At 41.3% G+C, this 27,641-nt stretch overlaps 1 protein-coding gene across 1 annotated transcript in view; it reads right to left on the bottom strand.

Annotated features, from left to right (window-relative positions):
• Positions 1-27,541, bottom strand: part of PI4KA (phosphatidylinositol 4-kinase alpha) — a 96,889-nt gene extending 69,348 nt beyond the window's left edge. Inside the window, exons 1-8 of the mRNA XM_016204326.2 lie at positions 27,383-27,541; positions 12,286-12,402; positions 9,600-9,693; positions 7,169-7,257; positions 5,914-5,986; positions 5,043-5,302; positions 4,448-4,514; positions 1,263-1,411 (exon numbers count right to left, since the gene is read on the bottom strand). Coding sequence (XP_016059812.2) covers positions 1,263-1,411; positions 4,448-4,514; positions 5,043-5,302; positions 5,914-5,986; positions 7,169-7,257; positions 9,600-9,693; positions 12,286-12,402; positions 27,383-27,526 — 993 coding nt within the window. The 5' untranslated portion in view covers positions 27,527-27,541. The remainder of the gene's footprint in view (positions 1-1,262; positions 1,412-4,447; positions 4,515-5,042; positions 5,303-5,913; positions 5,987-7,168; positions 7,258-9,599; positions 9,694-12,285; positions 12,403-27,382) is intronic.
• Between the last annotated feature and the right edge of the window lie 100 nt (positions 27,542-27,641).

Below are 27,641 nucleotides of genomic sequence, written 5' to 3'. Positions count from 1 at the left end.
ATTTCATCCAAATCCCCTCCCAGATGTCAGCCAGTCCTCTGGTGCTGACGGCTCCTTCCTCTTCCCCTGGGCTCTTCTGAAGCTGCCCAGGTACTCAAACTGCAGTAGACATTTTAAATTTCTAATAGAAGTGATTATTTCTACCCATTCCCTATACCAGCATTTAGTAGAGGAATTGACTATTCTGCCAACTGTGGGATCACCAGATGAAACCCCCCCCCCCCGCATAATTGCAGTACTTTAAGAAAGCATTTTGTGCCAGGAGAAGAAATAAAAAATTAGAAGAAAACCTAACCTTGAAAAGTAAAAATGTAGTGGAAAAAATAATTCCCCTTCTTTAAGAAAGGATCTGAAACATTCAATTGGGATTTCTGAGATGATATTAAGAAGAGCCATTTGAGAAAGCCATGGGCCACCCAGGTCATCATTTTTTCTGTAACACTGACAGTGAGGAGCAGTTTAGGGGGAGTTTTCCTTCCCGACAACGTCAAAAACATCCTAGGCTATTCAGTAATTCATTATGGCTCTATCCTCATTAGTTATCGCCAGTGCTTTGATATCTTCTTACATCTTCAGTCTAAAGCCTTTCTCTGAGTGATTTCCATTCACACCCCACAGGAGGAGATGGCTACTCTCTCCAGTGTCTGTTTCAAGTTTTCGGAGGTGCCATTCTCATCTTCTTTCATTGTTTCGGAAACAGAAAGGCCAATCTTTAGAGTCTGTCCCTGATAATGTCTTCACCACTACTCACTTGAATGTCTTGAAGCATCCCAGCTCAATCATAAGAACTTCAGAGTCCCTGGATCAAAGTCCATTTTAGGACTCAGACAATGGCACCAATGCCTTCTCTGATATCACCTCTAAGGCCATCCAAAGGTATCCAATTTGGAAAAAGTTAGGTTTTGTATTAAATTGTATAGAGCACCCCTGAGACAGAACCAGGTACCCAGAGCTGGGCTTTGACCCTGCCCTTGGCCTATGGATCCTTGATGTATTTGACACTGATTTCCTTGCCTCTAAAATGGGGAGCATGGTGCCTCCCCAAAATGACTGCTGTGAGGATTAGATGAGAACATAATGCACAACTGCTCTGTGAATGTTACTTTCCTTCCTTCTTTAATCTGAAAATTATAACTACTAAATCGTTCATTTGAAAGACTGAAAAACTCCTAGTTTTTCTTTTAAAAAATACAGGCTTATACCCCTGGCAATTTTAGTGATTGATATACCCATGGTCTGTTTATCCACAGTGCTCTGCTTACCAAGTTTAAGAGTTCCCGAAGCATTTCTAGTGGAATATTGAACTCCTTATAGGTGATGCCATTGAAAAGAGGAGAAACTGAGAAGCTGGAACTGATGGTGGAGAAGTAGTAATCTGGATCCAGGGCACTCCCATCAGGTAAGTAAGAGACTGATGGAGAAGAAAACCAGATAGTCAGTCACAGTAACACATGACCAGGATGCTTCCTTAAGCTGATTCCCTCAATAACCAACAAAGACATAGGTTTTGCTTTTGTTTTTACTACAATTCCTTGTTTTCAAATTAAGAAGTAAAGGCTGGATTGCAAATCCTCGAGGAGTGATGCCCCTCACTGGGGTGTTTCATGTCAAAGGCTCAGCTATAATCATGTCCTAACATTTTCAACCCAGACAACGTAACACATGGGAAGAAAAAAAGAATTACACCTTTTATTTATTTATTATTTATCCTCACCTGAGGATATTTTTTTCATTGCTTTTCAGAGAGAGTGGAAGGGAGAGAGAGAAACACCAATGTGAGACACATCGATTGGTTGCCTCCTGCATATACCCTGACCAGTGCCAGGGATGAGCCTGCAACCAACTGAGGTATGTGCCCTTGGCTGAAATCGAACCTGGGACCCTTCAGTCCATGGGGCGATGCTCTAACCACTGAGCAAAACTGGCTAGGGCTACACCTTTTTAAAGATGTAGTCCTCAGGGCTCCAAAGACATTTTACCACCAATATTAGAAAAAAAGTGAAAATTACTAGAACTTTCAAAATCAGAACAAAATAGTCCATCATACAACACATAATAATATAAACCCAAAAGTATATAGTCATTTGAAAATCCATTATTTAAAAACTATGATATAAGACTATGACTGGAAAATAAGCTTGTAAATATTTTCATATTAAATATGAAAATTTACACTGTCAATCTGTAAAGAACAAAGAATAAATTTTATGACTTCTTTCAAGCACTAGAGCATAGAAAGAGCAAAGAATTGAGTTTATTCCAATTGTGTAAAAGTTGGTGTGTAGTTCTATGATGCTGGTGACACACTGCTGACATGACTAAAGGTGGATGGATCCCAAGACAGCAAACCAGCAACTTACAACAGAGGGGATGGGTTGGACAATAATACTGAAAGGAGTTGAGATGCTGGAGGCCAGCATAATAAATGACCATTGAAAGAGGGGATGAATGAGGAAAGAAGGGAGGGAAAGAACAAAGCCAATTTAAAGGAAGAAGGTGTGTGTGTGGGTACAAAATGTATGTAAAGACACACACATACAAAAACACACACACGCGTATATATCCTGTATATGTGTGTGTGTGTGTGTGTGTGTATAAAATGGAATATTAATCAGCCTTAAAAAGGAGATCCTACCCTTTGTGACAATATGGACAAACCTGAAGGACATTATGCTAAGTGAAATAAGCCAGACACAGAAAGAAAAAAACTACAGGATCTCACTTATATGTAGAACCTAAAAACATCAGATACATAGGAGCAGAGAGCTGTGCAGTGGTTAACAGAGGCAGGGAGGTGGGGGGAAATGAGGAAATTTTGGTCAAAGGGTATGAAGTCGCAGTTATGTAAGGTAAGTCAGGAGAGATAATATACACCATGATGACCAAAGTTACAATACTGTATTGAACACTAGAAATTTGCTGAGAGTAGATTTCAGGTGCATTTACCTCCCCTCCCCCCAAAAAAAGAAAAAAATGGTAGCTATGTGAGGAGATGGCTACATTAATAGCTTAACCGTAATAATCATTTCACTATGTATATGTGTATTAAATTATCATGTTGTACACCTTAAGTATATGCAAGTGTATTTTTTAAAATAATAATAAAAGGTAAGAAGTTTGTTATCAGAGGGCATCTCCTGGATAGACACTATGACAAAAGGATGAAGTCCTGTGTGGCTGAGCCAGTGTGTGGTGGGCATAGATGGAGGCAAAAGATGGAAACTGCAGGGACCAAGGATCTAAGATTTGGGATTTATATAGGGGGGCGTCACTGAAAATTTTCAGCAGGAAATTAAATGATCAGATATGTGCTTTTAAAAATTGATTCTTAAAAAGAATTCTTACAGCGCTGTGGAAGAGGAGCTAGAAAGAGAGAAGGGGAGATTAACTGTAAGAAACGTCTAAGTAAAATGGGAAGCATGGGAACAAAAAAGGAAGGAGCAGTGGTTTCCTGTCTCTCTGACAATTAGGTACCCTTCAGGCGGTGAAAAAATTGTGTGTCCAGCTCACCCCTGCAGGAGACCAGTGCTCAGCCTGTACCTGATGAATGAAGCTCAAACAGTGAGCCCACACCTGGGCATGCCCCAATCCTAGGCACCCACTGGAAGTGCTTAAAGGCAAGGAGTCCCAATGGGGAGGGGAGTCTAAGCACAGTGGTTTACCAAGGAAAAAGAAGCCTTTGAGGACACATCATGGCTGTCCTCAGATGCTCCAAGGGCATACAGGTGGCAAAGGGGTTGTTTAAAGTCCGGAGGAATATATTCTAGGACAAGTGGTTTTCTCTAGGAGATGGGATTTTGAGTGACCAGACTTGGCCTTTACATTCTAATATACACAGAGACCATAACATATGTTTTCTCACATATCTAAGAAATACTGTATGCAAAGTTGCCCAAATTTATTTATTTGAGTTCAGATACTCCCCTTTAAAAAAAATTCCCTCACATCTTTCAAGATCCTCTTAAGAAATGCTTTTTCAGCAATTAGTAACATCTGAAAATGCAACAGATGGCATTATGAGGCATGGAATTCTCATGTCCCCATCTCGTTTCACTTAATCAGAGTCTTACTTCCCTTGAGGATAAGTTGAAGGCAACTTTAACACTCATCTGACACTGCACATCGCTATCATATGAATCAAATTTAGTAAATTCCATGAAATTCATTTTAACTGTAAACTGAAAGCCAGTCCTTTCACAAGTTAACATACTAAAATTGTGACCACAGGGACATAGGGGTCTGTGTATTATTTTCTGCACTTTTCTCTATGTTTGAAATATTTTAAAATTACATTCTAAAAAGTTTAAAAGAAAGTAAGTGCTTTCTTAAAGTGTGACACTCTAGATGCATGACAGCAGAGCATTAGTATTACCACCCCAGACATCACAAGAAGTAGTCACTATGACTACTTATCCAAGTGCTAGGTCAATACGATGGTGAAGCTCACCTTCAAAGTAGTGAAAGGCGGATCCTCCAGGGGAGCTGGGAGGGGGCATCCCACGTTCAGGGCTGACCTGAAACACACAACCATACTTCCAGATCAGAAAAGGCCAGTCAAGCCTCAGTCAGATTTGTCTTCAACAAGGTTCTCTCTGCCAGCTCAATAGTAGTTGTACTTCAAGTTGTGGTCTAAGCCTCACCTTCTCCCTGAAGCCCACTACACCTAGTGTTCTCTACTATATACCAAATCACTAAATTCTTCCTGTCTAGACATACATTTTATACTTGATTACTAAGCTGAATTAGTCTCATGTTTTGTATCTATTCTCCATGAGTCAATTATATACTTTTAAAGGCACCAACTGCCTCCCACTCAGAATAGATTTTGGCACCCACTTGCTAGGAAACAAATACTTCATGACTAGGAGATGAAATCACTTATAAATTGTAAAAAGAACAAGGAAAGCTTTTATAATAAAGAGAATTCTACTGAGAACACTTTGTTTTCTAAGTTTCCCCAAGCTACACACAAGTAGGATTGTGTCCATGCGAGCACTTAGAAAGGCCTCACCACTCTGCCCTCCCCAGGAGTGCAGCCACACCTGGGAGATGCTGGACACGCTGCTGGTCTTCCTCTTCAGGGTGCCCTCCTGACACACGGTGAGCAAATTGCTGGGGAGAATAGAGCGGAAGTCATTGAAGGAGCGCCTCCGAACGCCTTCCAGTTCCTCCGGGACCCGGAGGGAATGAGGAGGGATTTTGGGAAAGAGTTTTGAGAGGAGAGACTCTTCTGTGTTGCTGTAACGTCCGAACGCTCGTGAGATTCCGATTAGGCATGGGATGGCATATTTGCAGAGGTATTCTAGAAGACAAAGAAAGAACGTTTTGATACCAGAAAGTTGCCTGTGAGAGAACTACACCGCACCAACTTATAACACTGGCTCACATCTCACCAACAACAAATCTGCAGGATAGGAACAAGCAAAGGGTCAACGCCAAAGGCTGATCAATGGTATTTTCAATCCGGCATTAACAATAACTTCAGACTGCATCTGTGTCACACACAGGAGGTGTTGGTCTATTCATGGCTTATCCATATCATTTACACAGGTAAGTCATGTTATCAAGCATCTTTACTATACTTAAACAATATATTTATTGCTCCCAGAATCATATTGTCAGCCTTACCCTAGAGGAAAAATGACCTTTGGAAGTCAGACATGGTAGAGATAAGAAACATAGGCACAGAAGGATGAGGTGACTTGTCCAAAGTCACTCAGTATTTTTAGGTGGAGAGTTGTGCTCCTGACCCACACGTGACCTCTTAGCTAACACACAACACAGGCAACTAATATAAGAAGGTTTTCATCATGACGTACATAGGGTAGTAAAGAAAAGACGACTGAGGAAAAGCAAGGAAAAAAATAATCACAATACCATTTTTTAAAAAAAGCCTTGGATCTATAATCATACCTTTTTCTTGAATCTCCAAGGCCTGGCACATTCCCAAAAGGACATGCAAAACCTGTAAAACTGCCTCTAGGATCTGTAATAGCCAAGGAAACAGAGCAAACTTACAAATAAAATCAGAAAAACATTACAAAATTAATTCAGAATTAGAAGGCACTTCAGGCATTATCTTGTCCAACCTTATATCTGATATGTGACTCCCCACATGAAAGCTCTGCTGAGGGGCCAATCAGCTGACCTTCTAGGGACAGGAATCCTTCCTCTCTGGGCTGGTCCAGAGTTCCTCCTAACACTGGGCCAATGTTTTCCTCCTGGGGCTGGCTTGTACCCACCAGCTGTTGGGGCTACCTATTCCTCTATCATATTCTGCAAGCAGGTGATAGGCTCCCGAATCCTTTTCTCATGGCTAAATACCCCTCCCTAGTTCTTTTCATCCATTCCTTATGATTACAAGTCCTTTATGATGCTAACTGTAGGCTTCTGATTTTACTGCAGTCCACTGTGTCAGAAACCGTGTTGAATTATAGCACTCGGTATAAGATTCATTAATATTCTAGGGATGCTGGGACTCACTGAGTAATCACCAAACTCAACACAGATTCTAGACTTCCATGTATGTGTCATTAGCTTTCTGGCAGCTCCTTTACACTGCTGGCTCAATGAGCTCACAGATAAATAAAATACTTAAATTTTTTCCACACATGCTGCTCCCAAGCTATGCCACCTCTATTTACGTAGCTGGTATTTTTTGCCTATCACTGATCCCTGCAAAGCTCACAGTATTAACTTTAGTTCATCATACGGGTTGTTTGTCAAAGCCTAGAGTTGTATTTTCTGCAAATGAGGTCAACTTGGTTTCCAATCTTCATTCATAGATCTGGCTCATTTTGCTTCAACAGTAGGAGGCAGGCTACTGGAGGCTCCTGCTGGGCTGGCACCTCACCAGTCACCCTTTGGAGTGGTCCTTTAGACAGTCCTTTATGAGTTGTTCTGGTGCTCAGACGATATTACAGGATGTCAGGAGAGGGTTTGCACAATGCCTTGATGAAGACCAGCTAGACTATATCCACTTCATTTCCCTCTACCAGTACCAGTCTTAGAAAACCCAGGCAAGCTTCAAACATTTCTTAGGTCTGCTATTAATAGTATGGAATAAATTGAACAATCCAATCACTTCAAATTTGTTTTTTATTCTTGTCACCATTTTGGGACTCTTTCTGATCTTACAGAAATACACAACAATTAGCCACACATTTACCTCATCCCTAAGTGAAGGGTCCCTGTAAGCCACATCAGACAGCAAGGTTACCAAACAGAAGCTGAAGCTCTCTGCAACTGGGAGGGCACCTGGAATCCATAAAGACACAAATCAGAGCGTCACAAATGAGACACTGGGACACACCCACTGGTCACCCAATTCAGTATGGTGCTTCTCTCACATGGCCTGCCAAGGGACCAATTTGCAGTGGTGAATGCCCTCGATGAGATGAACAGCAGAAAAGTAGATATGGGCCCAACATATTTGCTGAGAATACTCCTACTTTTCTTTCAATAAAATGTTTTCATTCGATAAACATAAATGTTTCCTGAGTCAGTCTGAGATTATACAGCCTCTCCATATGACGAATTCCATTTTTTATTCCTGACCTAAATAAAAGTGAGAAATCAGAATATGGAGACTAATTTTCTAATACCTATACTACTGCTTTAAACTGAATTAAACGCTTTCTTTTCTTTTCTGTTTTGACAAATAAAGACAATCCTAATAAGAACTTCCAAAGAGTTGCTCTTTCCTCATAGGTTTTTAAGCACTTCCACTACTGAGCCTCCTAGCAAGGAGGCTCTCAGGGGCATGGCCTCGAGGTCAAGAAGGGACCAAAAGACCAAAACCTAAGCAGCACTTCTGTCAAGTGTACCTTCAAAATGTTAGCACCTCTGCTATGTAGGTCCAATCACTATTAAATATTTAATCAAGGACAAAGAACTTTCCAGTTTTATGGCCATACGCATAGTACATGGCAGAAAGTTGTTACATTTCTACTTTTGCACTTATTTTAAGATTCAGTTCTAGGTCATTCTCAGACTTGACTGTGCATCAGAATCACCTGGAGGGCTTGTTAAAATGCAGATTTACTGCTTCTTGGCCCTAGTTTCTTTCTTTCTTTTTTCAATTTTTATTAAGAGTTTACTTGAGCCAAACTGACAAATGTGCCAGGGAACAAGGTCTCAAATGCTCCCCGGCCTCGTTTATAATTCAGTGGCTCTGAGGGGAGCTGAGAATATGCATTTCTGACAAGTTCCCAGGTGATGCTGCTGCTGCTCTAAGGACGGCACTGGAAGAACTATTGCTCTAAAGTTTAAAAGCATAAATAATACCGCCTTAATAAAAATTAGAAGAGTGAAATGTTACCCAATAATTGGAAATTTATACATCTCCAAAAATGTTTCAAATAATGCTAAAACTTCCAACTAATAAAGGTCTATGTATATAGAAGTATATTTGTTTTAAAATAAAATAATAGAAAAGTAGAATCAACATCTACTGGCATTCTATTTCTTCCCAAATTAGATAACAAAGGTGGAACAGTTGTTTGACTTTTTAGCAATGTTCTATTTATTTTATGGTCCTCTAAATTCCAGGACACATGCATAATTTGGGGTGCATAAGTTTCAGGCACAGTAGGTAACCAGAAATTATGAAAACCCAAAGGTCAAGAGGAATACAGGAATAAGCAGATGTACATGAAAATAGCAAAACCCATCTTTAGCAGACTGAGCCTACCTAACAAATTAGGACCATCTCACCAACAAAAACGACAAGGGCCTTCTTCACAGCCACCAACCCCCTGCTATATCTGAAGGTGGGCCTCAAGCATGCCTCAGAGAGACACATTACTAGGAAACTTCAGTCTCATGGGTTGTGAACTCTAAAATGTTGAAGGTCTTCCAAGCTGATTTTGGAATCTTGGGAAAGCAGTATGGAAGAACATCAGTATTTTAAGTGTTTAGCACAATGCCTGGCATATAGTGGACCTATGTAAATATTTCAGAAGGGAGAGAGGAAGAAAGCAAGGATGGAGAAAGGAGGAAGGGAGGGGAGGGCAGTGGAAGGAAAGAGGGAAAAAGATGATCTAACTTTTCCTCTGACCTCAGAGAGAGAGCAAAATAAAATACAAAATAAAAAGAAATACATATGAAGTTATTCTATTTCTAAAGGTGCAAAGTTTAACTGAAACTTAGCAACAGCAACAAAGTCATAAAAATACTTATAGTACACAAGAGGTTGAGTCCTGAACATCCATTTCACTCCTCTTGGACAGCAGCAAAGCAATTTGGAGAACTGACCTCATTCCAGGAGTGAACCTATTCAGGACAGGCAGGTGACCCAATTCTGCCCAATAAGACATGAGAAAAGGTTCCTGAAGGTCTCAAAGTTCCTGCTCACTCTCAGAGTGCAATGGAAAGCTGGCTTGCTCTACCCTGCCCTCTCCCTCCCTCACCCATGGGCCCTGGACAACAGTGAATAGGCACAGCCCATGTGGCTGCAGGCAGGCAGTTGTCCCACAGTCAGGAGTGGAACCAGCTAGAAGCATCCTAACAGATGTGTTAGCATAATTAAACACTTGATTCTTACAGGTAATGAACATATATTCTTCCTTGCATTCAGGGAAAACATTATACAAAATTACCTCTGCCTTTCCGAGCTGTACTTTCTTCTACCCAATACACTTTTGGAAGACCTTTAAGAAGTCGAAGAAGGTAAGGAACCACAGAATCTTTGTGCTTTAAAAAAAAAAAAAAATTTTATATTTAATAAAATACGTGACTGATAGCTTTTTAACACAGATTAAGCCCAAAGCCAAGTATATCCACATCCTAATCATCTCAAAGATGAATATTCACATGGTGTCACCCCTTCCTGTTTCCCAGCCTGCACCACAAGTACCTAGGGAAAGGCTAAAACCTGCCCTTCTGGAGATGAGTCCCCAGGCCTGGTTCTGACCTCCTCTAGAGGGTTGGGCTCCCATGAGGGCATCTCCAGAAGAAAGTATGTGTGTGCACACACACTCAAAACTGCCTTCACTAAAGAGGTGTTGACTGTGCCAAACCCTTCAGTGGGCCCCAGGATCAGATCTTCTGGACTGGAGAGAAGCTCACAGTCACATGCTTCTAAACTTGGTGATGCTTCCATTGTTCGTGGCTCTTTGTAGTTTTTTGTTTTGTCTTAATATTCTGCTTCATGTTTCCTGTGGCTCTTCTCAAATTAAACATTAGACTTTATAGCCATCATTAGCCAAAGAAAATTTACTTTCTTCTAGTTTCCAAACTAGTCAATCAGCATATGACTTCATAGCCTTCCATTATTGGCTCTTTTGGTTGTTTCCCTATTTACAGATGCTCCAGTTAAAAATTAGGTAAGTGTGCTCCAGAGAAAGGGAATACTGTTTGATGTTCTGAAATACTGAAAAAACATGTGGTGGTTTTAAATACATGGCTGCAAGTTCTGTTACACTCCTTCCACTGAAAGGTGGAGTTGAATTCACCCCTCCTGGAAAAGGGGCTGCCTTAGAGACTTGCTTCTAGTGGATCTAGAGGGTAGGACACATGAAACTGCTTTCCCCAGGGTAGGTTAGAGAAGGCAGTGCAGCTTCTACCTGGCCCTTTCTCAGGACACTTGCCCTGGGAACTCAAAGTGACACAATGACATAGCTCAGGCCACATGGAGAGGCCATGTACACAGAGGTGACCTTGCCGAGAGCCCCAGCTAAGGTCCCAGCCAAGAGCCAGGATCAACCCCCAGATATGATATGAATGAGCCTGCAGGTCATTCCGGCCCCCAGCCTTCAAGCCACCCCAGGTGATGCCAAATGGAGCAGAAATAGTAACTCTTCTGAGCTCTGTCTAAATTGCAGAGTCATGAAAAAAAGAAATTGTTGCATTAAGTCACCAAGTTTCAAGGCAGTTTGTTATGCTGTAATTGATAACCAAGCAGAGAACTTCCTTTAGTGGAAACAAAACAATTTCTCCTCTAAAGGATAAAAAGGAGCCAGCTACAAAATCTGTCCAGGACCCTAGTATACTAACAGGCACAGAGCTCCAAAGGGCCCTGCAAGGCACAGCCCCCTAACAGGAAGGGCCCCCGCCTCGGGGCTCTTCTCTGTATAAACCGTTATGGCTTCTGTAGTATGTGGTGAGTCAACTACTTCTGCTACTCTGGCCACATCTGCTGCCAGGCAGCCCACTGACTGAACTCAAGGAGGCCAATGCCATAGCCCTTCCTGAATGGAGGCAAGGAGCATAAATACCAGGTACACCAAGAAAAAGCTGGTTCCTAGGGCCCAGGGGGGTTGCAAAGCATGTTGGGCTCCTCTCCTGGTGTCCATGAGGCAGACCAGATTTGGGGAAGCACAAGAAAACAATATGGCTTAAGGGACATCAGCTGCCACCCCAATTCTTACCCAGAGCCCAAATCACACCAATTGTACTTGTCTCTTCCTTGCCACCCTAAAAAGCCTAATATAAGTATTAGGGACCTACAGATAAATTTATCAAGTAATGTGTTTGCCAAAGATATTTTTCAATTAATTCACATTTAAACAACAGTAGTTTCTTATAGAAAGATTTTTAGAAAATTCTTTTACTCCCTTTATATTTATATTTAAATTAGGACTTGGCAAACAGAAAAGTACAAATGATTTTCTTTCTTTTCATGGTTAAAAATAAATAGCAAAAATAATAATTAAAATGGCCCAGCTGGGTGTGGCTCAGTGGTTGAGCACCGACCTAGGATCCAGAAGATCAAAGTGCGATTCCCTGTCAGAGCACATGCCTGGGCCGTGGGCTCGATCCCCAGTCAGGGGTGTGCAGGAAGCAGCCAATCAATGACAACTCTCTCATCATTGATGTTTCTCTCTCTCTTTCCCCCTCTCCCTTCCTCTCTCTGATATTAAAAATAAATAAAAAGAAATAAAATTTTTTAAAAAAAAAGAAGAATTAAGATGCAGCTTACACATCTAATTTTGTTTTTTCATGTGGCCTTGGCCAGAAAACCTATTTAATTTTTAAAATATTGCTCTAGCCCTAGCTGGTTTGGCTCAGTAGTTAAGAGCGTTGGCCAGTGGACTGAAGGGTGCTAGGTTCAATTCCAGCCAAGGGCACGTACCTCGGTTGCAGGCTCAATCCCGTGGAGCATGTGTGGGAGGCAACCAGTTAATGTGTCTCTCTCACATTGATGTTTCTTTCTCTCCTTTCTACTCTCTCTGAAAAGTAATGGAAAAACATCCTCAGGTGAGGATTAAAAAAATTTTTTTTTAAATTCTAATTACATCCCCCCTTTCATATGGTAGAAACACTTTCAATTTAGTTAAGACTTACCTGAAGATCAGATTCAATGAGAAAAATGCCCAATGCAATCACTGCATCTCTCCGTCTTTCATCTAATTGGAAGATCCCATGGAAATCTACTGGGCACATACAAAGCAGCTTTTGGACCTAGAAAATGAGACCAAAAAAAAACACCCACAGTTAAAAAAGTTATCAACTCACATTCAGAATAAACCAATACCATAAAAGGCTAGTGAATCTACATAACCAATAAGTCAGTTTTTTTAATTTAAAAGATCATAAAAAGGACATCTCCAGCTTCTAAAATTATCATACATGTGCCCCCAAAACACACACACATTCTGGGGAACCTGGGTGGTGGGTTACAATGATGTATATACACAGAGGAGGTAAAGCACAATAGCTAATAGCTAACGCCTGCACTTTGGTGTTAGGACAACCCGCAGTCCCCACTCCCCAGTGGTGCCTATAAGGAGGTTACCCAAACCTACCTACAGGCACAGTTACTCCCCTTAAGGCTGTTTAAAAATCAAATGTGTGTAAAGCACTTAAGACCGTGCACAGCACACAGTAAGTGCTCAGTAAACAATACCTATTATTACTGGATATGCCATAATAGTGGCTAGCAGAAGGCAAGCAGGCAATAAATCAGCAACTTACTGACAAAATGGAAAAACTGGAATTATCTTCAAAACAAACAGTAAATATCTGTCATAAAGGATCTATTATAAATAGGAAAAAAGATGATCTCAATCTTGAAAACCTCTGCCACAAGAAGCTCTTGAACAGGGCATTAACACACACCAGGAGGCCCTAACCTTGCTGTTCAGGCTGTAAACCCAATGGGTAGTCACTCACTGACATTCATATGGTCCTAATGAGATGTCTTTTTGTTTGTTTATTTAAAATATATCTTTATTGTTGGAAGTATTGCAGATATCCCCTTTTCCCCTCATTGATTCCACTCCCATCCCCTCCCCAGGCCTTCTCCACACTATCGTCTGTGTCCATGGGTTATGTATATACTAATGGGATGTTTTAATGGCTGAGGAAAGTATAGTGCTTGACATTTACTCTGAAAATTCATCAATCAATTTCCATTTTAATTTTTAAAAAGAAAGCAAACTGTTTTTGTTTGCTTGGATTTTAAAAGTGCAAATACAGCCCGACCAGGCATAGCTCAGAGGTTGAGCGTCGACCTAGGATCCAGGAGATCGGGGTTCAATTCCCAGTCAGGGCACATGCCCAGGTTGTGGGCTAGGCAGCTGATCAATCACTCTCTCATCATTGATGTTTCTATCTCTCTCTCTCCCTCTCCTTTCCTCTCTCTGAAATCAATAAAGAGATATTAAAAAAAAAAAGTATAGAAATGCAAATACAAAGAGACAACACAGGCCTGAAAGAAAAGCACCTTCTAACCTGAAGAGAGCCAACAGTCTTTGTCCTAGCAATGTTCCTTCTAGGAATGATTGATTGTAAAGAAATAATTAGAACCTTGGGCAAAGATTACGTAAAACACTTTCATCACAGTGTTGTAAATAGTAATTGGAAATCTGAAATAATCTATTTAACATAAGGAGACTAAATGGTTCAACCACTGATGAAATATTAGGTTGAATCATATGAAATAGCTGATATTCAAACCATTTTTGAACTACAAAAACAATGCTTTCATAAAGTTTAACCTAGTACTACAGACATTAAAAACAGTGTTTTTCTAAAAATAAGCAATGACAGAGAACAACAAAGTCACAAACGAAATGATCTGAATTACCACACACAGAAAAAAATACTGAAAGAAAATATATCAAAATGTTAATAGTTTTGAGAGGCAGAATGACCAGTGGTTTTACATTTCTTCTTCATGCTGCTTCATATTTGTCAAAATATGTTCTAGGGGAAAATATTACTTATGTAATCAGGATAAACATCCAGTAAAGTTAAAATAAAAAACACATACATATGGGGGGGTAGAAGTTCATGATTTTTTAATTAAATTTTCAGGCAAAAGAACATAAAGTAATAACAAGAGAGGAACAGAAATGCTAAATTCCTACTTTTCTTCATGTTCCTTCACAGGAGAATGCTTACAACCAAAGGGGAAAAAAAATACAAAAAAGAGCTGCAGATCAACTACAATGAAGTGATCATTTCAGAGGTTCCAGCCACTTTCACCAGACAATCATATATCTTGACAGAAAGAGTAAAGTCTTTCAATAAACATCCCTGTAAATAAGAAATGAAAATAAGGTAGATTTCTATCAAAATGAGTCAGTGTGATATAAACAATGTTGATTAATGAATCAACAGGTAGCCTCTCAGAGAGGAGCCTGGGGCCCTGTTAAAGTCCATGTATTTTGCCCTGTCCTGTGCAATATTTAATCAACACACTGCTTTAACACAGAAGGCACACTGTCCCTCAGATCTGGGAGGTAAAACGAATGTACTAGAAGACAGAATGGAGACTCAGAAACCCATCAAAACTGGCACAATCTCACCATTAAATATAGAAAGGATGTAACCATACAAAAAAAGATAACTTGTCAATGTTCCCACATGACACACAAATATGACGCTTAAAATTTTAAATATTTTTGCTCTGGGTCCCTTTCTCTGACCCTAGAGATTGCTTTGGGGGGGCAGGGTAAGGATTGTGTTTTGTTTTTCTGTTGTATATAAATAAGTCTAATCTTGACAATTTTTAGGGGAGTGAATTGGACATGGGCTTTGGAGTTAGACCCAGAGTCCCATCTTGGCTCTGGCAAGGCCCACTTGAGTGACACACTAATTCTCAGCTTTCCTGTCTATACAGCAGTCCTCATGCAGCTAGATGACACCAAAACTCAGGACTCACTTCACGTTACATGATAAACATTGTCCATGCTACTGCTCTTCAATAACGTCTTTCAAATGGCTTATATTAATCAGCCCTGGTGGGTGTGGCTCAGTTGACAGGAGTGTCGTCCAGTACATTGAAAGGTTGTGGGTTTGATTCCTGGTCAGGGCACAGGGCTAGGTTGCAGGTTCAATCCTGGTCAAGGTTTGTGTGGGAGGCAACAGATGTTTCTCTCACATTCGTGTTTGTTTTTTCTCCCTCTCTCTTTTTTCCCCCTTCCGCTCTCTCTAAAAATGAATGAAAATGTCCTCTGGTGAGGATTAAAAAAAAAGTTAATCAAGTCAATATGCCTTAACTCATTCATTCACTATTTACTGGGCACCTATTTCATGGGAGATACTGTCTTGAGTACTGTGGATGCAAAGCAAACCAGGAAGACTGGGCCTCTGCTCTCATTCTAGACCTGAACAGACAAACCAGGTGAATATCAGATGAGATAGGGTAAAAACAAATACAAATTTAAAATAAGAGGCTTAAGCCCTAGCTGCCTCAGTGGTTAGAGCATCGGCCTGCATACTGTAAGGGTCCCAGGTTTGAATCCAGCCAAGGGCACATACCTCGGTTGCAGGTTTGCAGGTTCAATGCCCCGCCTGATCGGGGTGTGTGCAGAAGGCAACCAAACAGTGTGTCTCTCTCACTCTCCTTTTCCCCTCTCTTTGAAAAGCAATGGAAAAAAATATCCTCGGGTGAGGATTAAAAAGAAAAGAGGCTTAATTTTCCCAGTTGAAATAAGGGAAGCCATTTCTGTCTCCCCTTTTTCTTTGCTCATTTACACAGAAAACTCACCATTGCACTTTCTTTCTCTGAAATGTACATAAATCCTTTTGAAAACTAGATTGGCAATTTGTAAGCTTTATGACCTGGGAAAGTCTTTCTCGGGACCTGGAGGCCATCTCTTTGAAATGTAAATATCAAGGGAGATAGCATCCCATCTCCCAGTTTTTTGGGAGGGTAGGAGCCTAACTTTAGTGGACTCCTTGCTCCAAGTTGCAAAATAACCTTCTGTCCTAAAAATAGAAGTTTGGCCCTGGCCGGTGTGGCTCAGTTGGTTAGAGCATCATCCCATACACCAAAAGGTAGCAGGTTCCATTCCAGGTCAGGGCACATACCCAGGTTATAGGGCATGTACAGGGGGCAACCCACTGATCCTTCTTCCCTCCCTCCCTCCCTCCCTCCCTCCCTCCCTCCCTCCTTCCCTCCCTTCCCCCCTCTCTCATCAATAAATAAAAATAAAAACATATCCTCCAATGAACTATGTGTGACAAATGGTGCTGTCAAGTCCTCTTACATGTTTTCAAGGTAAACCTTGAAATGTTTGAGGAAGAGTTTACAGACTTGATGATGGATGGCATGCAGAAGTGAGGGAAAGATTATTTTAGTTGCCTCTGTCACACTAAAAAGTACCCAAAGATGAACATCCAGAACATGTGAGGTCTAGAAACATTCCATATAAGGATCACTCTAAGGAATGTTTAGCCTGGAGACAATCAGGCTGTAAGTAAACACAAATGCAGTCTCCATGTATTTGAAGGGCTCCAATAATATCATCAAAAACAGCAGCTACCCCATTGTCAATATTGCAGTTATTAGTACTTTTGTCTGTCTACACACTAACCTGTAAGCTCCTCAAGGGTAAAAATCATATCTTATCTTTGTATCCATATCTCCTCCACTGTGGACATGAATCATAAGAGAAACCCTCCCTTTGCTCAGGCTGCATACCCTGCTGTCTATTCTTACTTACTGCTCAAACTTCACTCTGACCAGTGTGGCAGGTTCTCTTCTCATTCCAGACCCTCCCCTACTTGGGGGGGCTGGTGCCAGCCTATCCTGGCACTTGTCCCAGAGGGTAGAGGCAAACCCCAAGGTCCCCTCCTTTATGTCAAATGTAAGAAATGAATTTCTCCTCCCAGGTCAGGTGTTCGGGGTGTAGGTAAGGTATTTGGGTCAAAATAAAGCTGCAATAATAGCATTACAAGCTGGCTAATTAAGCAATTATTTAAAAAGCATACAACTTTTGTTATGTGAAACCTCTGGGAATAGTCTTTCTAAAGAAACAAAATTCCTTGAGAATTAAAGATGAAGTTTTCAGTATTAGTGGTAGTTTTTCTCTTTGTTTGTTAAAACCATTTTAAAATCGTTCTTTCTCAAAGGTACTGCTCCTGCCCTGGCCGATGTAGCTCAACTGGTTGGAGCATCATCCTGTACACAAAAAGGTTGAGGGTACGATCACTGTTCGGGGCACATGCAGAAGGTGACCAACTGATGTTCTCTCTCACATCGATGTTTCTCTCTCTCCCCTCCCCCTTCCTCCTCTCTAAAATGTCCATCTATTGATGAAGGGATTAAAAAATTTTGGTTTAGGCTTAGAATGGAATATTACCCATCAATAAAAAATAAATTAAACAGTGATATGTGATACAGCATGGATGAACCTTGAAAACATTATGCTAAGTGAAAGAAGTCAATCACAAAGGATCACATATTATATGATTCCATTTATATAAAATGTAAATGGGGTACAGGGTTTCTTTTGTGGGTACTAAAAATGTTCTAAAATTTGTTGTGGTGATGGGTGTGCAACTTTGCAACATCATTGAGGGGAAGTAAAGAAGACCTAAATAAACAGAAAGACATCTCACATTCTGTGATGAGAAGAATTAATATTGTTAAGATGGCAATACACTTCAAAATGAACTATAGTTTCCGAACAATCCCTTTCAAAAGCCTAGGTAACTTCTTCACATAAATTGACAAGCTGACCCTAAAATTCACATAGAAATTCAAAGGACCCAGAAGAGCCAAAACAATCTTGAAAAAGAAAAACAAAGTTGGAGGACTCACTCTTTCAAATTTCAAAACTTACTCCCAAGTTATAGTAACCAAGACAGTGTACTAGGGCAAGGACAGACATATGGACCAATGGAATAGAGCTGAGGGTCTAACATATTTACAGTCAACTGATTTTTGACAAAGGTGCCAGGACCACTCAATGGGGAAAGAATAGTTTTTCTAAACGGTAAAGAGACAATTAGATATCCAGATGCAAAAAGAATGAAGATGGATCCCCACACCTTACACCATATTACACAAAAATTAGCTCAAAATAGATAAAAGACTTAAATGTAAGAGCTGAACTGTAAAACTTTTGACAGAAAACTATATGTAAATCTTCGGAACTTTGGGATTAGGCAATGGTTTCTTAGCTATGACACAAAAAGTAAAGCAATAAAATTAAATAAAATGGACATCGTCAAAATAAAAAATTTTGCTTCAGCCCTGGACGGTTTTGCTCAGTGGTTAGAGCGTCGGCCTGTGGACCAAAGGGTCACAGGTTCGATTCCTGGTCAAGGGCACGTACCTCAGTTGCAGGTTTGATCCCCATCCCTGGTTGGGCTGCGTGCAGAAGGCAACCAATCGATGTATCTCTCTCATGTTCGATGTTTCTTTCTTTCTCTACCCTCCTCCCCTTCCACTCTCTCTAAAATCAATGAAAAAATATCCTTAGGTGAAAATTAAAAAAAAAAAAAATTTAAAATTTGCTTCAAAGGACGCCATGAAGAACAAAGATACCCCACAGAATCAGAGAAAATATTTACAAATAGGTCTGATAAGAGACTTGTACATAAAATATATAAAGAACTATTATAACTTATTAATAAAAGACAACCCAATTTTTCCCTGGCTGTTGTGCTCAGTAGTTAGAGCATCAGTCCATGCACTGAAGGGTCTTGGGTTTGATTCCCTCCCTCCATCCCCCTTCCTTCCTCCCTTCTACTCTCTCTAAAAAGAAAAATCAATGGAAAAAACATCCTTTTGTAAGGATTAACAAAAACAAACAAACAAAAGACAACCCAATTTTTAAATGGGCCAAGGATCTGAATAGATGTTTTTCCAAAGAAGATATGCAAGTCTACAACAAACACATTAAAAAGAATGGTTGTCCTAGGATAGTATAGGATGGCTCAACATCATTAGCCATAAAGGAAATGCAAATCAAAATCAAAAGAACAATGTTTGAGGAAAACATGAACAGAATGTGAAGAGAAATGAGAGATATAAAAAGAATCAAATGGAATTTCTGAAGATGAAAAGTATATTTCAAATAATAATATCTCAAACAAATTCTTTTAAAATCACTGGTTTGGATTACCAACAAATGAGAGACTGCAGAAGAAAAGGTTGATGAACTTGAAAACATGGCTGTAGAAACTAGATGAAATGAAACAGGGGGGAAAAAGACTGGAAAAAAAATGAGCAGAGATAACATGTGGAACAACATGTAACATACATGTAATCAGAGCCCAGGGGGAAAAACTAGGGAAAGGGACAGATGAAAATGTTTTAAGAAATAATGGCAGAAGTGTTTCCAAATTTGATAAAACTCTAGTTCACAGATCTAAAAGCCTCAATGAACTCCATGTAGGATAAATAAAAAGAAAACCATATCAATGCATATCACAAATAAATGCTTATATTAGAAAACAAAGATCCAAATTCCTATGATCCTATAATTATATAACTGTAATTATAAGTTCCCCCAAAAGATCTAACAGACTCTTTTCCAAAGTGAGAAAAGACAACTAGAAAAATAATACCTAACATTCATACTAAATGTAATTTTCACAAAGCTATTTACAGTGATCTTAAAATAGTTCCATCTCTATGCTAATCACTTATTATTAACATTTTAAATTCTTCACCAATCCCCTAAAGGCTATAAAAAGATTAAGTTGCTTTTAGGATAAAGCTGAAAATCATTTCTACGACCTGCCCTGGGTGATCAAGCCCTGCACTCCGCCTATTTTTGTGCCCCCCTAGCTCCCTAAGCTGCAACCACTGTAGCCTTCTTTAAATGTCATCAAAAGAGTAAAAAATTTTCCTACCTCTGGACCTTTACACAAGCTGTACTCTCTGTTAGGAGTATTCTTTTCTACACACTTCGTTGGCTAACTTCTCATCCTTTAGCTATGTTTAAAATCTTCCGATATCCACATAAATCAGGACCCCATTTTATCTCCCCTCATACCATGTACCTTTTTTAAATTAATTTTTAAAATTGATTTTAGAGAGAGGAAGGGAGAGGGATAGAGAGATAGAAACATCGATTGGCTGCCTCCTGCACGCCCCCTACTGGGGAACGAGCCTGCATCCAGGGCGTGTGCCTTGACCAGGAATCGAACTGGTGAACTCTTGCTTGGTTCATGGGTAAATGCTCAACCACTGAGCAACACCAGCTGAGCCCTTTTTTAAAAATTGAAACAAAATTTACTGACACCATTTACTTTGCTTCCTGGCACTTGTTACCATTTTAAATTCTATTTACTTATAATTTTTTGATTAATGCTTTTTTGTCTGTCTCTCTCTCTCCATGGTAAACTCCATGACAACAAGATCACATGTATTTATTCATCCCTCTAATGGGCCCCTTCAGGGCCAAGCACAGTGCTTGGCACACAGCAAACACTCAAAAATATATTATATGAATGAATGAATGTCACCATCTTTTGCTTTCATATTGGTGTAACTTCTGAATCCAGGCTTTCAGACCAGCTCTAAAAACAAAAACATTGAGGAAAACAGAATGGCTTCAGCAGCAGAGATAGAGCTTCTCAGAACTCAATAAATAAATGCAAGTGAGAACTGGGGATTTTTCCTCAACCCTATATTTATGTGTCAGTTTATCACACAAATAATAATAGTATTTTGGTTGGCTTGGCAATGTTCAAAAAAGGCCAAGCATTTTTTCCAAAATACCAAGCTACATGAGAGAAGCAAATACAAAAACAAATAAATATAGAAATAAGTCATCAGGAGAATGAAATGCATAGATAAATTTCAGCAATTAAAAAAAACACACAGGAATAGACGCTGGTGAAAGGGATTGAAAGCAACCACTGGGTACAAACTGCAAACACAGAGAGCAGAAAAGAAAATCTGCAGTGAAGAGTCAAAAATAGAACATTTCTGCCCTCTGGGGGGAGCAAACAGCTAGTGACGCATCAATTCTGAGACTCTCTAAGGCCAAAGATATAAACAATCCAGCCATAATAATCTTAATGCATATCACTCTCAGGCCCTGAAACATTCAAGGTCTCTTACCTGTCTCATCAGTTAAATCCAAACTCGAATAAGTCTGGGACTACATATGAGGTCACCTGCTTTCTTCTCCAGCCTCGTCTCCACTCTTCCCTTTAAATGCACTGTTTCTCCTGCCCCGTTACCAGTTGTTCTCTGTGCTTTGACTGTCCTTCGCCAACCACAGTTAGCATTTACAAATGCCCATCCTTATCACTGCCAGGTCTGGCAAGTAAGCTCCCAGCAAGGCCCTACAACATTTTCACCTTTAGAGCATGTTTCACTTTTTTACCTTGTATTACATTTTTCACATACCTGTCAAGAGCCACAGAGAAAAGGTTTAGGCCCCCCCAAATTATCTGTACCCCCCACTCATACACCCCAGTGAAGTGCAAAACAGCTAAATAGCCTCCCAGAGGACTTTTATTAAAAAGTCAGTGCACCACCACCTCCTATTTCTGGACAGACAACTAGCCAGCCCTGGACTATCACTGCCACTACTTATCTGTAAATTAAAGGAGGACTGGGACTGTGTGCATGCCTAGTAGACCCAACTGTAGAAAATAAGCTACCTATAGCAAGCACAGCTAGGAGTCAGTATTCAAACAATAGGACGGCAAGTATGAAGAGAACACTGAATTCAAGTTTCTATAGAGCAGAAAACAGTAGGACATAATCACTTCTCCCTTATGGGTTTTTTTGGTTGTTTGTTTAATTCATAATTTAACAAAGACAAGCATGGTCAAATATCACTATCTTGGCATCAAAAGAATAAGGTACCCTTTTATGTATACTGAATTGGCAGGAAAAAAACAAGTAAAATCCAACACTAGTGAAGCTATAGGCAAATATGCACAAGGTGTCTTGCTGATACTGTCATAACTAAGTGCAGTCCTTTGAAAACAATTCGGTAGTAAACATCAAGACCCACCTACACTTTAACAGAAGTATGTAATTCAGAAGACCACAAAATGCTAGGTGTACAAACATGCTGTTTTACAAGGGAAAAACTAGAGAATCTAAACTGAGAAATGCTTAAGCAAATTATGGTCTGCTGCTCTGGCCAGGTGGCTCACTTGCTTGGAGCACCATCCAGTACACCAAAAGGTTGCCAGTTCAATTCCTGGTCAGGGCACATACCTAGGTTGCTGGTTTGATCCCCAGTAGGGGTAAGTACAAGAAGAAACCGATCGATGTTTCTCTCTCTCTCTCTAAAATCAATACAAACATATCTTGGGTGAGGATTAAAAACATATATATGGCCCTGGCTGGTGTGGCTCAGTTGGTTGGGTGTCGTCCCATGCACCAGGAGGTTGCTGGTTCAATTCCTGGGTTGCGGGACCCATCCCAAGTAGGGGGTGTGCAGGAGCAGCTCATCAATGTTTCTATCTCTCTCTCCCTTTCCCTTCCTCTCTCTAAAAACCAATTAACTATTAAAAAAAATTATGGTCTGTCAATATGAAAAATGGCATGCAGCAATGAAATAATAAATGTCAGCTATTTTTGAAAAAAGACCATAAAATGAATACAGTTATATATGGTTAAAGACTAAAAGGTGCTCTAAGAAATGAAAGCTCTGACGGATTAATATTATGAGCTGAATTGTGCCCCCTCTCAAATTCACATGTTAAAGTCCTAACTCCCAGGTACCTCAAAATGTGACTGTACTTGGACAGAGGGTCTTTGGAGAGGTAATTAAGTTAAAATGAAGTAATGAGGGTGGGCCAGTTCTATCAATCTAACTAGTGTTCTTGTAAAAAGAGATCAGGACACAGACAGGCACCGAGGGAAGACTATGAAGACACAGGAGAAGATGGCCATCTATAAGCCAAAGAAAGAGGCCGCAAAAGAAACTAACACTGCTGACATTTTCATCTTGGATTTCTAGCCTCCAGAACTGTGAAAAAATCAATTTCTGTTGTTTAAGCCACTATGATACTCTGCTATGGCAACCCCAGCAAACAAATATAGTTAGTGTGGCATGTTTACAGGTAAAGGTTTTCTTCTTCCAATTTCTTCTTAAAATATTTTAGATTTAATAACAATGATTCTAGCAACATGATACCCTCTGCTGATGCTCGTTTTCTCTCCTCTCACTTTATGGAGGGTTCTTTTTAACATGGCCTCACAAAGGAAAGGGAGCAAGGATGGAAAATTTTCAGCTTCATGATGCTAAAAAATGCTGTTACCATTCTTTTTTACTTCATGGCAGACCACTCTAAAGGACAGACTGGATAACTGTGAACTCCAGAGAGTCCACTGCCCTCAGCATCTGGCCACACATTCCTGCAATTATAGATAAGAGCTAACCAGCTCATATTCTGAAGAACATCTGTCTACCAGGGAGGGTCCAGCCTGTCCCTAATGCCGAAGTGCCATTTAAACATCAGATCAATAGTTAGCTAAGACTACCCCGAGATTCTGGCATTCTAACTGAAGAAAGAAAGGGTATTTTACGACCTGGGAAAGGAAAAAGCCTCCTGAGGGTGAGAAGAGGAATGGAAGGGCAAGAAATGCTGCCTACTATGCAGCTCTGCCCAGAACTCTCCATGTCCCAGCATTTGGGGACCATTAGTATGGCACACGACAGAAGAGAGGCAGAAACAGGTCACCTGATTTCCTGGACACAGAGCAGTATAAGTAGGCAGAGCCAGGAGGAGGATTGGCAGGGGCAGTTCAACAATATTATGAAGACAAACAAGAACCAGGAAAGCAGAGCAAGACAGGTAGACATATAAAATCAGAGAGATGGAGTCTGGAAGCCAACCCTATGTGGAGATTCCAGTATAGACAGGATTCTCTTTCTTCTCTATTTTTTTCCTTCCACCTTTCACCTAGAGGGGAGAGTGTTGAGAACTAAGTGGAAAATGGTCTAGAGGGATTCACTGAGAGTGTCCTGAGAGTTAGATTGTAATCCTGGAGTTGGGACTCAGGGCAGAGGCTCCAGTCTTAGAGACAGCCTAGCAGGAAAAGGTCAAAGCTCAGATACAGATCAGAGAATAGATGCCCAGAGCTCTTGGGTTTTGGCTCTGAACATGGCAGGAATCTGGTCACCAAACCTGGGATACAAGAGTAAGCGGAGGACCTGCAGGAAGTCCGACTTGTTGCTGGTCACCTGAGTGACGAAATTAGGACTGTTTCTTATTTACCTGGCTTAGCATGTACCGATTAACAGTAGATGCTCAATAAATGTTTTCTGAATGAAAGAACAAATTAAATAATTAGAAAATAAAATCCACTGAGTAGTGATAGGCTTGGTTTCACAGCCTGGGATTAGGGTAGAGTAAGTAAACACAACTGTGGCATACAGAGGGACAAAGCTGGGGACAGTTATGTCATTAATGTGCCCCAAGTACCACTAGAAACATGTCAGGGCTGCCTGAACTACCAAGGTTGGAGCTGAGATGTCATGTCTAGTTCAGAAAACTTAGCCTTCCTTGGCCTTGGCCGGATAGCTCAGTTGGTTAGAGCATCGTCCCAATATGCCAAGGTTGTGAGTTTGATATATGATTGGGGCACATACAAGAAGCAACCAATAAATGCATTAATAAGTGGAACCACAAATCAATGTTTCTCTCTCTTTCTCTCTCTCAAATCAATAAATTTTAAAAAAAGAAAACTCAGCCTTCCTCAGATCAATCCTATCTCGACTAAATCCTTCTCAGTCCAATGCCTTCTCTTTGGAAAAAGGAGAAAAGGGAAAATAGAAACAAAGAAATGAGAGAGAGATTTTTCAATACTCGTCTCCCCCCTTAAGCCTCCACCTTTATTTCAGATGGGTACTCAGAAATTCCTTTACTCTTTTTTTTAAAAACATATCTTTATTGATTTCAGAGAGAAGAAAGGAAGGGGAGAGAGAGATGGAAATATCAATGATGAGAGAGTCATTGATCGGCTGCCTAGCCCACAACCAGGGCATGTGCCCCGACTGGGAATCGAACCCCGATCTCTTGGATCCTAGGTTGACGCTCAATCGCTGAGCCACGCCTGGCCAGGCAGAAATTCCTTTACTCCTAAGAACCTCAAGAATCTTTTGCTTAGGAATGCTAAGGACTTCTTTTTTACAATTTTAGAGTAGGGAAATGTAGTAAGCAAACAAATACTATGAGACTAAGTAGTAATAATGATTTCCAGCCTAATAAAATCTCAATATCCTAGATGAGGCTAAGAGGAATTCACATATACATATTTGATGGAATCAGCCACCTACAGAAACCTCCTCCAAGAAAGAAGTTGTTTCAGGGTCCCCAAGACTAACCATAGGTACATAGTGGTACTTGTGGCTAACTGATAGTAGCGAGGGGATAGTAGCAAGGGAAAAAAACCACAGGTAAAATCTGAAGAAACTCATACACAGGCTTCCTCATGTTTTCTCCTCCCTGTGAGGGTATACCCTGAACACACTCCAAAGGTTTTCATTGGGGGCTGGTCATACAGGCACTGCCTGCCTGGCAACCATCAAAATTCCAGATTCCCAGAAGGAAAGCAGGTGTTCAACAGAAATCATATTGTTTGTACAAAGGGTCGAGGCATAGTGAACCACCCTTATCAATTAGGGAATGGAGGGAACAGTTTAAGTGCTAAGTTCCCAGATGCCAGGCAGGAGCCAACCTCACAAGCAAGCCCCTCTATAGATAACAGCCTCAGGCTTGTTCTGTGAACTCTTTTCTGAAGAGATTTGTAAATGTTGCCAATGAGACTGAAGTACCTCCCAAATTAAGAAATATTAGGGAGCTGCCAACCTAAAGTTTATATTAATTAGTTGTACTTTGCAGGAAAAAGCAGAGGATAAGATTGGAGAAATGACCTGCCCAGAATTATACCAACATAAGCAAGTGACACGGTTTAAATTCAAGTGGTCCTCTCTCTATAATTCATATTCTTTCCATTCTACTGTACTCCTTTAACTAGAAGTCAGGTTGGCATCAGTCTCCCAAGACCTGCTTGCCCTGCATTTGAATGGTAAATCAAGTTTGAGAGCTACAAAAGCAAGGAAGAAGTAGGTGACTCTGCCAGAGCACCTAAAATGGCATTTGAGCTTGCCCCTCACCAGAACCACAAAACCACTCCCACCTACAGCAGGCAAGTCTCCAGTCACCACTGTTCTTCTCCTGCTGTCAAACAGTCCCTTTCCATCTGCCAGAAAGCCATGTGTGTGTGGGGGGGGGAATCCCACCCTTCAACACTAACACCCCATAATGAGTCTCATCACACACCGGTAGGGGAACAAAGCTGGCATTTATTGTTCACCTGCTGTGCCCAGCTCTGTGCAAGGTACTTTATGCTTGAGCTCATTTAATCTTCAAGAACCACTTCATTTCACAGATAAGGAAACAGAAGCTCTGAGAGTTGAAGTAACTTGTCCAAGACAATGCACAGTAACAATGCAGGAACCAAACAGGCCTGACCCTAAAATCTGTGTTCTTTCCACCATCCCAGGCACACCCTCGAGTTGCCTTTCACCTTTCTCCCAAGATAAGGATTCCTCTGGCATAAGTTCTTCCTCCTCTGAAGCAATCCTCAGTTCAAGTCTCTGCCCACTGACAGTTCACTCCTGCTTCCCTGCCACCATCCCTTCTTCAAACACAATCTTTTACCCTATCTAACGCCCCCTCTAGTGTCACAGAAAAACAATGCGCAGTAGATTTGGGTTTCAGAAAGCACTCTGATACACTAGTTCATCCGCCCTTCACGACAATCCCGTGAAGCGGACAAAGCAGGTGGAAGCACCCCCATTTTACAAGAAACGTATCTCCTCAAAGTCACGGAATAAAAAGCAGGGAAAGTTGGAAGCAGAGACCCAGATTTTTATCCTGGTCCTCGGCTCTTGCCACTGCTCCTCGCCGCCGCCCCCGCCCCAGCTATGTCACAAGGTATCCCGTCGGCTCGAACCCCGGCCTGTAGTTCACACGTCCCTCTCACGGCCCCCCACCCGCAGCGTCCTCGCCTGTGCTTCCACACGGCCCACTCCCCCACGACCCCCTCCGCCCACAGGCTTCCTCACCCCGCAGGCCACCTCGGCTCAGGAAACCCCTCCCGTCACAGACAGTACGCGACCCTTCTCCACCTCCTGCAGACCCTTGCCCAGCATCCCCGCTTCGGCGCCCCACTCCCCCAGTCCTGTCAGCCCGCGGCCGGGTCGGCCCAGGCTACCTTCTCCAATGATGCAGGTCTCTGCACCGCCAGGGAGCGGGCCAATGACAGGACCGTGTTAAAGTAGAAACCCCGCGAGGCGCCGGAGCCGGAGCCACCGCCACCGCCACCGCCTCCTCGGGCTGCCGCTGCCGCCGCCATCATCGCGCGTACAGCGGCGCTGCCCGCCGGCTTCCCGCACCGGCCCTTGAGCTCCGCAGCTCACCGCGCAGGCGCGGCCGCATCCGGCTTCCCCACCACGTGACCTCTCTGTTGCCGA

Source organism: Miniopterus natalensis, chromosome 20 (genome assembly GCF_054644295.1).
Source record: "Miniopterus natalensis isolate mMinNat1 chromosome 20, mMinNat1.hap1, whole genome shotgun sequence".
NCBI classification, from domain to species: domain Eukaryota; kingdom Metazoa; phylum Chordata; class Mammalia; order Chiroptera; family Miniopteridae; genus Miniopterus; species Miniopterus natalensis.
Note: the sequence above shows the minus strand (reverse complement) of the source record. Positions and strands in the feature narration are given on the sequence as shown.